Source organism: Scomber scombrus, chromosome 16 (assembly GCF_963691925.1).
Source record: "Scomber scombrus chromosome 16, fScoSco1.1, whole genome shotgun sequence".
Lineage (NCBI taxonomy): Eukaryota > Metazoa > Chordata > Actinopteri > Scombriformes > Scombridae > Scomber > Scomber scombrus.
Genome location: NC_084985.1, coordinates 7,817,716 through 7,828,348, shown reverse-complemented (window position 1 = coordinate 7,828,348; position 10,633 = coordinate 7,817,716). Strand labels below are relative to the sequence as shown.

Genomic DNA, 10,633 nt, shown 5'->3' with positions numbered 1-10,633 from the left:
TTACATTTGAAACAAACGTAAAACATAAACAATATGAGCATGAGAGGAGCAACAAGCGAGGTTAATTAAAAGTCAGTTTTGAGGTAATTGTACTTTCCATGAATATTTCCATCGTCTGCTCCACTACATTTTCTGTGATTTGTTTGACAACTATACTTACTGCTCATTTTCTCTGAATATTTTATGAATAAAACGTACAATCAGTTCATAAAAACAAGCATTTTTATAAACATTAGACTATTCAACAGTATAACATGAAAAGGGAATTTGATGCTAATAAGACTCAGACTGCAGAAGCATCCTATAAGCTTCAGATAAACTTTTAAATGTATTTTTTGGCAGAAAATGACTGTCCTCCATCACTTCCATTGAAAGCACATTTTGAAGAGGATCTTTTAACAGTCAATATGAACATGTGATTAAACCTATTTCAGCTTTAATAAAAACACCTGACTTGTTTAACCCTTTACATACTGTTCATATTCTGACTCATAATTTGTCTCTACACTAATTCATATTCATAAATTCCCCATCAGTCATTAATAAATATTCAATTAATCCTTATTGAAGAGTGTATTCTATTTATTTATGGAGAAAAAAAGACAAATCCACAATCGTTATATTACCGTCCAGGAAAATATTTTATAGATGAAGAATACAACATGTTTGAATGGTGATTTTTGATTATTTTTAAATGGACACAGTTCAAAGTTGTCTCTGCAGAAATGTATATCAGCTGCACAAAAATTATAAAATGATGCGTTTTATTTCCATTTTTGTATATTCAGGATCACATTATGAAAAGTCCACCTAGCAGAAATGTGGGTTAGGTTAATGTGGGACACTTTTTGCAAGTCTGACTTGTTTACCCTATTTACATATGAATCCACTACATTATATCAACAACTAATACCATTATGAAAGATGTTTCCTTGTTAAATCAGAAGACAATTTTTAGATATTGAACTCAAAAGTTTCAGAATTTGTAGATTTTGTAATCTGGGACACTGGTTTCATGGCTAAGAAATACTTTCATTTATACAAAGTAGCCTTTTTTTAAATTTTATTTTATCCTGAACAATATGAACTTTGTGGAACTGTGGGGTTTATTGTATAACCATTAGAGCCATCATCAGTCTTCACTGCTACATCATAAAAATAAATCCTCATAACTACAATCTTATTAAAACTATTTACTACTCATTTAACAAAAAGACATGCCAATAGATACGAGTCAAATTTGACGGGAACAGCCTCAATGGACAAATATTTGTAGCACCTATACGATAAGTATAACATTTTTAAAATATTTTCATTTTTGTGCATTTTGGGCCACTTTAGGAAAAGTCATCAGATTTCAAAGTAAAAGACATTTGGAGTGTTTTTACAGCTGTCAAATTTGACCCTGATCAGTATGCAAGGGTTAAGACAGATTTTAATATTTGTTAACCTTTTAACCCTCACATACTATTCATATTCTGACTCATAATTAGTTTCTACACCAATTCACATTTACACAATGCAGCTTTATCTGCCAAAACATTCTGAAATGTGCATACCCATATTTTTAGGTTTAAAAAAAAGTCTGTACGTTCACATGTGTAATTTTAAACCATATAATTTACACTGTAGCCATATACTAGTCAGCTTTAAAGTAATTGAATAGAAAAAGAGGTAAATGCACAGGAGCTCAATTAATGGTCCCGCATTAGTCAATGTCCCACATTACCCTAATCCACAACAACAACAAAAAGGGTTCAATTTTACCCTGAACAGTATGTAAGGGTTAAAACATATTTGAACATTTTTAAACTTAATAAAATAAAAAATATATATACATGTAATACCCAAACTGAACATTAGGCGGCAGCAGTGGGCGTTCTTACGCCGCATCCAGGCGACGACGCAGCGGAGGAAACAGTAACCAAGAGACGGAAACCAAAGAGGGTGAACCGGGGAGGTGGTGTCCATCTTATTTACACCATATACATATATATATGCTTTGATCTGTCTGGATTCTTACAGCAGGATACAAGTTATAAACACCGGGTAAGCTTGGGCTAAAAATAACATACTCATCTAACTAATAGTGAGACTTTTTAAAACGCAGACCTTTCTCTATCTGTTTGACGGAGCTGATCTTCTTCATGAGGCCTGCTCTCTGCTTTCTGACCAGCCGCCATCTTGGATCTCATGCTAGCCGCTAGCCGCTAGTAGCTTAAAACGAGCTAAAATAAACCCGTTTTATCGTCGTGTTAAAACTTCATTATACATTTAAAGATCGGATTTAACACGAATAACACACGTTTTAGTTACTTAAAATTATATTTGTTTTGTAATGTAGCTGGAAATTTAAAAACATATAATGTTTAGATGATAAGGATGCTAGCGAGTTAGCTTAGCTTTAATCAGACCGGTCACTAAATTAACTAAGTTATTCCTTTAAACAGACAAATTATACTTTTATTGATAGTGTATTATTCTTGCACAGTATCTGATTTGGTTGCTGCCTTACTGATATTGTATTTATTATAGATATTATGGTAGAATATAATCAGCTGCTGTTGAATCTGAGGCCGGAAGTTGCTTTTCAGAATAAAAGTGTTTATTTTATTATTGTCATGTTTTCTATCTCTTTTCTCTTTCTTTCTAAAGGTCTTCAGAGATGAGCAGTTCAGAGGAAGTGTCATGGATCTCCTGGTTTTGTGGTCTGAGGGGGAATGAGTTTTTTTGTGAGGTGAGTTTTGTTTTATTCTCCTGTATTTTTGAATCCCTCTTTAATGTCCAGGAATGCAGCGATTAGTCTAATTTATAGATTAATTAATCAGTTAAGTTAATTGTCAGCTATGTTGATAACTGATTAATCGTCATCTTTAAGAGAAAATACTCAAATTATCTATTTCCAACTGTGAATAATGTATATTTTCTGGTTCCTGTGGTCAAAAAATAAGAATAAGATATTTGAGTAAACAGTAATCTACATTCTTACAATTCTCTCACATTTAATACGACAAATAACTAATCGATTAATTGAGAAAATGATGGACAGATTAACTGATAATAAAAATAGTAGTTACTTGCAGCCCAGCTATGTTTATGAATAGTTTTAATCCAGGTAGACATGTCTCATAATTAATTTAAATTAAAAGCTGGTGGTAATACTAAAATTCTTTGGTTTCAGTTGTGAAAAATGTATGTTTTCTGTTTTTTTATGTCAAAAAACAAGAATAAGATATTTGAAGAAACACCTCAGGCTTAGAGAAACAGCAACCTACATTTTTTTAATACCATTTTCTCACATTTAATACCACAAATGACTAAATAATTATTTGAGAATATAATTATCAGATGAATCGATAATGAAAATAGTCGTTGTTTGCAGCCCTATTTATGTGTATGAACTGTTTTCATCAAGGTAGAAATGTATAAAAATATAAGTTATAAGTCTAGCAGACTTTCTTAGTTATTTTAACTAAAAACACAAGGTACAGTAGTGCTGCAGCTTATGCTTATTTTCATTATCCGTTAATCTCTCCATTGTTTTGTCTACAAAATGAACATCACAGTCCTCTAAAGCGCAAGGTGACATCCTTTTAAAGTCTTTTTCTCCACAACTCAAAAGATATTGGAGTAGTGGACTGTTTCACTTTGATAGAAACCTGATATTCATATTTGAGAAGCTGGAAACAGAGTAGAAAGAAAGATAATTTAACTTTTTTTTTTAAGGAATGAGTCCAAATTATTAATCAATTATCAAAATAACTCACACTAACTGTATACTGTGTATCATGGTCTTATCTCACATAATTCAGACATTTCATGCACAGATCTGTTCATTAAACCGATGACGAGAAAATGTTGAATGCAGGAAATCTTCTGAATGACCTATTAGCGGAGAAAAATCAATGTCAGGCGGCTGTAAAGTAACAAAATACATTATTTAATTCAGATAGAGAACGGTTTCCTCCAAGTAAGTTCATACAAATTAATGTAAAATCAAAGAAAGCCGACCTGCAGCATCCTTCATCTAATGACCTTGCAACCATAAACCTCTTTGACAGATTTTTAAAAATGTGACTTGTTTTATTCCACAATAAGTTCTTCACCAAATAATTAGTTTAGTTTACTAGTTTATTTTTAGTTTATTTCTTTATTTTTTTGTTAAAATTTACACAAAATGGGCTTATTCAACGCCTCCACCTGAAAAAAAAAGTTAGCATTTCACAATACTACAGAAAATGATATGACCACATAAAAGTGAAAACAAACCAAATAATTACAATAATCCAGTTTATTTCTCATCTGACTTTTTCCCTCTCTCTCAGGTGGATGAAGACTATATCCAGGACAAGTTCAACCTGACGGGGCTCAATGAGCAGGTTCCCCACTACCGCCAGGCCCTCGACATGATCCTGGACCTCGAACCAGGTCTGTTTGTCACATTCAGGCCTGCACATTATTAAATTTAGTTAAACTCTGGTTACCTTCTTAAATATTCTTCATCATCTTTTATGTGCAGAACAGATAAAAAGGTAAAATTAAAGTAGCTGCAGGTGTTTATCATTACTGCTCCTGACTTCTACATCTGCTGTTCAGTCATTTTAAAAACTTTTACACATGAAAACTAATAAATAAAGTTTAAGATTATAAACAATTAGTGAGGACAAATGCAAAACTGCAAAAAAACAGGGTGAATTAATATATGGAACAACTATAGTGAAGAAATGAAAACATGTAGAACATTAAATAAGTTAAAGGAAATCTTTTTGTTGTTTTTTTGTGTTATATTCCTCTTTTTTTCTAGTAGTTTTTATTCTCTTGTTTTTTTGGTCAGAGTTCATCTTAAATCCTTTTCCACCATTTAATGGTTATTATTTTGTTGTGTATCTACAGTTTGCTGTCATTTCTATTTTGTTATGTTTTGCTGCCTTTTATATATTTATTTTATTATCTTAGCATGTGTGAATAAATTAAATCAGACAGAAGCGGGTCATGTGATTTCAGCATACTTTTAATTTTAAGGTTAGTCTGCCCTACTTCTCAGCAGGCTGCGTCTCTCCTCTCTTAAATCATCACAAACAACAGACAGCAGAGCAGATTTCTGAAAGTCATCGTTCATTTTTGTTCTTTTGAGTCCTTTCCAGGCTTCTTCAGAACGTCTGTTGTGTTTGTTTAGTGCCCTTTTTTTTAAGGATTCATTGATGTGTCACACTTTAAAAAACCGTCGTGTCTTTATTCTTGAATACATTTAAAAAAAGGATGATATCTCTTTGTTGAGCTTCTGGTGTTTTCCCGTCATGTTGATAAAAATCTTTTGTTTTTATTCTGTGTTTTTCAGACGAGGAGCTGGAGGACAATCCCAACCAGAGCGACCTGATCGAGCAGGCGGCCGAGATGCTGTACGGCCTCATCCACGCACGTTACATCCTCACCAACCGAGGCATCGCACAGATGGTAGGCGCCTGCCTCATCACTCAAAACCACCATCACCACTGCTGCTGTCTGCATTAGAGACGCTGTTTTTCCATCACCTTTTTTTTTCTTGAGGAGGTGTAACATTACAATTGAATCCTGATGCAGTATAACAGGAAGAAAGGCTCATTTAATATATTCAGTGATGGGTTTTTACGCAGGAAATAAATACACCTTTTAAGCTGTTATTACAATAATTCTCAAAAATGAGAACTAGTTGCCAACTCTTTAGATAATTGTTTAAAAGTCATTTTTTAGGGGGGAAAAATGTCAAAACTCTCTGTTTCCAGCTTCTCAAATGTGAATATTTGCTGTATTGTTTATTCATATGTGATAGTAAACAAAATCATTTAATCGTAAAATAATTGTTAGTAGCACCTTTACTTAAAATTGAAGATTTTTAAAGATTAAGTCTGGTTTCAGAAGACTTTCAAAAACAAAAGTGTATTTAAAAACGTGTATTATTATTATTATTAATGTTATTATTGTTATTATTATTTACTCTTTAAATCTCTTTTCTTCCTCGTAGTTGGAGAAATATCAGCAGGGAGACTTTGGCTATTGTCCCCGGGTGTATTGTGAGAATCAGCCGATGCTTCCTATTGGTGAGTAAAAAGACTGATTTTAAGTGATTCACATTTATTAGGGATGCATATAATTTCATCCATAACATGTTGATCTATTAATGAAGTTTTTGTTTTACAAATGATACTGGAACTTTTTTTTTTCAGTGTCACTGTCTAAATGTTTTGCATGAGGTTTGATGAATGCAAAGATTCAAAGAGAGTTTTCAGGAATTTTAGCTGCAGTGAGGGTGCAGTGTTATTTGTATAAGTCTAAAAACATTCTCCCACATCTGACCATGGAAGAGGAGGTGTAAGAACTAAAAAACAACCATGTCCATTAATCAGTCCGCCGTGGACAGAGCTTATCATAACATGCTGTTATTTTCTATTCAAATTTAAATTTACATGGAGAATAAACCACGAAGGAAGGAAGGAAGGATGTCTTTCCATTAGCAGTGATAGAGACAGATGTGATGTATGTTAAATTACTCCTTGTCCTCTTCCTCCGCAGGCCTGTCAGACATCCCTGGAGAGGCCATGGTGAAGCTGTACTGCCCCAAGTGCATGGACGTCTACACACCCAAGTCCTCCAGGCACCACCACACAGATGGAGCATATTTCGGAACTGGTTTCCCCCACATGCTCTTCATGGTTCACCCTGAGTACAGGCCCAAGAGGCCCGCCAATCAGTTTGTCCCGAGGTGAGTGCGTCATGTCGAGCTCAAAGGTGGATTGTGTCGCTGCGTTTGTTTACCTGCTCTGCACCACAATTTTAGTTTCAAGTAGAGCCGGGTGATATAACCAAAATCTCATTTTATATCCCGATAATGACATCTATCCCATGTCCATGTATCATACAATAAGTCGATATATAAACGTGATGATATTGATTATTACGTTATTGTATGATAAGTCGATAACCTAATTAATGTGATCTCCCCCCTTTTTAACTCTCCCCGAAAAAGTAAATATTGTAATAACAAGTTTTATGATTTAGACATTTTACACATGGTGCAAAAACAAAATTTAAAATTTATTAAATTAATTAGAGATATCACTCAGCCTTGAAGGAAGATCTGCAAATTAATCTGTAATGAAAGTTATCTTTAGTTATAGTTTTACGAAACCAACGAAAATTGAGTTAATAGTTTTATAGGAATTTCATGCTTTCCTGTGTCATGACCCATTTTTTAAGTTTTGGGTTGATAAGACACTTAAAACATATTTAAAGCTTTTAATCCTTACATACTGCTCAGGGTCTAATTTGACCCAATTTGACATTTGAGAGAGATCATTTTTTTCTTTTAGCCAGAAATTTGAAGACTCATTCTACTGTGACCAAAAATATGCAAAAATGGAAATATTCTAACTTTTAAAACACATTTTTTGTGCAGCTGTGACACATTTTTGTTGAGTGTTTGACAAATGTTTATTAAAAAATACTGTTTACTCACATTTAATATAATTCACTGACACCATCATGCTCTCCTGTGTTATGTAACATTGGACAAATATATAGAACGTGATTTTAAATGTTTATTTCTCCATCAACAAAAAGAGTAAAAACTCTTTGCTCTCTGAAAGCTTCATTAACGATTAATCACCAATTTATTAAGAACTGATTCTAGTTCAGAAATTATGTGTAGGGACTAATTAAGAGGTGATACTATGAACAGTATGTAAGATTTAAGACACTCAATGTATTTTATTTGTCACATGCATCCAGTTTTATTATGTTGTGACAGGAAGAATTACAGGAGATAAGATCACACTTCACTGCTGTCTCCCGAAAAGCAAATATGATCTGGATCACAGCCTTATTGATTTCAGATAGATATATAGATAGATAGTCACTTAAGTAATAAAGCAACAAACAATAAAGAGAGATCAGACCGCGTGTAGTTATTTGTATTTGACGTTTTATTATTTTACATCACGTGTTATTCCTTCAAAAATGCTCAGGTGTTTGTTTCTGTCTTCTTTCCTTCTCCAGGTTGTACGGGTTCAAGATCCACCCCATGGCCTACCAGCTGCAGCTGCAAGCGGCCTCCAGCTTCAAGAGCCCCGTCAAGGCCATCCGCTAGAAAGACAGATGATGATGATGATGAAGAAGAAGACCAGGAAGGGGACTATGGATGGATTTGTAGAGAGAAAGGAAGAGAGAGAGAGAAAACAGGAAAGAATAATTGTCAGAAATGGGGAGAGGTCACCTGCATTCTACAAAGCTCTTCAGATGTCCCCTCCCCAACCTGAGGACTGTATTATTTTGGTTTAGTTTAAGACAAAATGAAAATTACAAAAGTGTAAAGATTTTTGAGTGTGAGTGAGACACAAGAACGTACAGCCATGATCTTCAGCGCGCACACACACACACACACACACACACGCACACATGCAACCACACACACACACGTGGGATTCCATGCACGCACCTTACCAAACTCATCAGTGCCAAAAACAGGAGGTGAGGAAACACACAGGAGCTGCCGCTTAACGAGCACGCTGATGAGGAAATTATCCAATCGTTGGGCGACAGATGAGAGAAAGCTTAAAAAAAGAAAGAAAAAAGTGCAATGTTGTTTTTTTTCTGTATTTGGCACAGTTTGGTAAAGAGTGGTGGTAAACCCTCCGTCATTGGAAGCCTGCCTCCTCTCCCTGTTAGCCCCCCCCCTCCCCCCACTCCACCTACCCCAGTGCATGTACACTCAGGCTGGCACTCGCAGAGACAGTTTGGACGGGTGTTTTTCTGTATCGCTCATTTGTTTAAAAAGAAAAAAAGAATAATTTGGTTGCTGTTTTTCTTTTCTTTTTTTTTTTGTCTGATGTTTTGTGGTGATTTTACGCAAAGCATTCTGTTTAAATTTGCCTTAAGATGCAGCGAAAAACACCCCGATGGTGTGATTGTTTCTCAGAGAGTCTTCATTTACTTCTGCTGTTTTTAAAAAAATAGGTCAAAAACATGAACAACTTCTTCTTCTGGTTCAGACAATTGTAATCAAGCTTGTGTCGTTTTTCCAGCTGTCTGTGCGCGTGTCAAATAACTGTATGTAAAGGTACCCCAAGTGAGAATATAACCCCCCCAACCCCCCCTGCTCAACCCCTTCCTCCCTCCAACCGAGACCCCTCTGCAGCAGCAGCCACACCACACCTTCCCCTCGTTACTCCATCTCTCATAAAATGAATTGTTTTTGGGAAATGCGCTTATTTGCTTCATGGCGGCGAGTTAAGAGAAAAAGATAAACACCACTCATGTCTGTGAGGGGAAATATGAAGCTAAAGATTGGGAACAGTAAGCCTGACTCTGTTCACAGGTAATAAAATCCACCTAACAGCACCTCTAAAGTTCAGTAATGAACATGTTTATTCTTTGTTTAATCCGTACAGAAACTGACGTATAAAATGAACGAGTTGTGGTGTTACAGGAGTTTACTTTAATACTTCAGTTACAGAATCCAAGTCAAGAAGTAGTTTGGCACATTAAACTTCCCAAACACCACGAAAAACATGTCATTTTTTTAAAATTTAAGCTCTTAAACTCTTTTACAGATTAAACAGATGATGTATAATGTGTGAATTAGAGGTGTTAGATTTGGATCGATTGACAGACAATTGAACTGCAATTATTTGATAATCGATTAATCCTTTTGAGTCATTTTTTAAGGGAAAAAAAGATAATATTCTCCTATCAGCTTCTTATATGTGAATTCAGACATTTTTAGCTTGTATTCTGGGCTTTGGGAAGCATTGATCGCCATTTTCCACCATTTTATAGCTCAAACGGCAGATTAATCGATAATGAAAATAATCTTTAGTCGCATCCCTACTTTAGACAGAACCAGGCTAGCAGTTTCCCTTTGTTTCTAGTGTTTATGCTAAGCTAAGCGAACTTTATAGTTAAATCTTCTCATCTTAAACTCTTAAGCGTATTTCCCCAAAAAACATGAAGCTGTTCGTTTTTAAATTTTAAAGATCAAGGAGGAGACTCAAGAGAAAGAGGAATTTAGACAATCTGAATCCTTTTGGCTCACTCCACCACTGCACTGATTCAACCGGTGTCTTCTCCCCTCCGCACAGTCTCATTATATTTATGTTCAGGTTTAGAGAAAAAAAAACAGACCACCAGCCGCTCGTTTTTTGTTCCTGAAAGCATCGGAGGGAGGACCAGATTACACACACACACACACAAGTCCTCCCTCCCTTCACTCCCTCTCTCCTGTCTTACTTTTGAGTTTGTGTGATTGGAAATAGTTTTTTGTTTTTCTTGTTTTTTTTTGGATTTCATGATACAAGAGAATCTGTATTTATGTGTCCAGATTTTAAACTAATGTATGTCCGTCGTGTTGCTGTCGTTGTCTTTCTGCTACTGTGGAAGGGTGAGCAGGATTCAGAAATCTCAATAAACTTCTATTTTCTTTTCATACCTCTCTTGTCTTTTTAATTTTCCTTGTAAGGCTGCAGTACCACTTTCTTACCACTGGGTGTCAGCACAGAGCTTCCTTGGGAAAAGCTTAATTTTTCTATATTTCTAACTACTATTTGAAGCAGTTTAATCCCAAATCTTAAACACAGGAAAGCTCACATTACATAAAATATCA

General features: G+C 34.9%; 2 protein-coding genes across 3 annotated transcripts in view; both read left to right on the top strand.

The window, feature by feature from the left end:
- Positions 1–10,633, top strand: part of clic1 (chloride intracellular channel 1) — a 99,589-nt gene that overhangs the window by 26,713 nt on the left and 62,243 nt on the right. The window lies entirely within an intron of this gene.
- Positions 1,933–10,456, top strand: csnk2b (casein kinase 2, beta polypeptide). 2 transcript variants are annotated; one of them, XM_062436108.1, is made up of 8 exons: positions 1,933–2,049; positions 2,656–2,737; positions 4,326–4,428; positions 5,339–5,454; positions 6,002–6,077; positions 6,550–6,739; positions 8,032–8,137; positions 8,367–10,456. In XM_062436108.1, the coding sequence occupies exons 2-7, from the start codon at positions 2,666–2,668 to the stop codon at positions 8,120–8,122; spliced, it is 648 nt and encodes a 215-aa protein (XP_062292092.1). In that variant the 5' UTR covers positions 1,933–2,049; positions 2,656–2,665; the 3' UTR covers positions 8,123–8,137; positions 8,367–10,456. The 2 variants fall into 2 exon arrangements, with proteins under 2 accessions (XP_062292092.1, XP_062292091.1); XM_062436107.1 differs by having other exon boundaries at positions 8,032–10,456.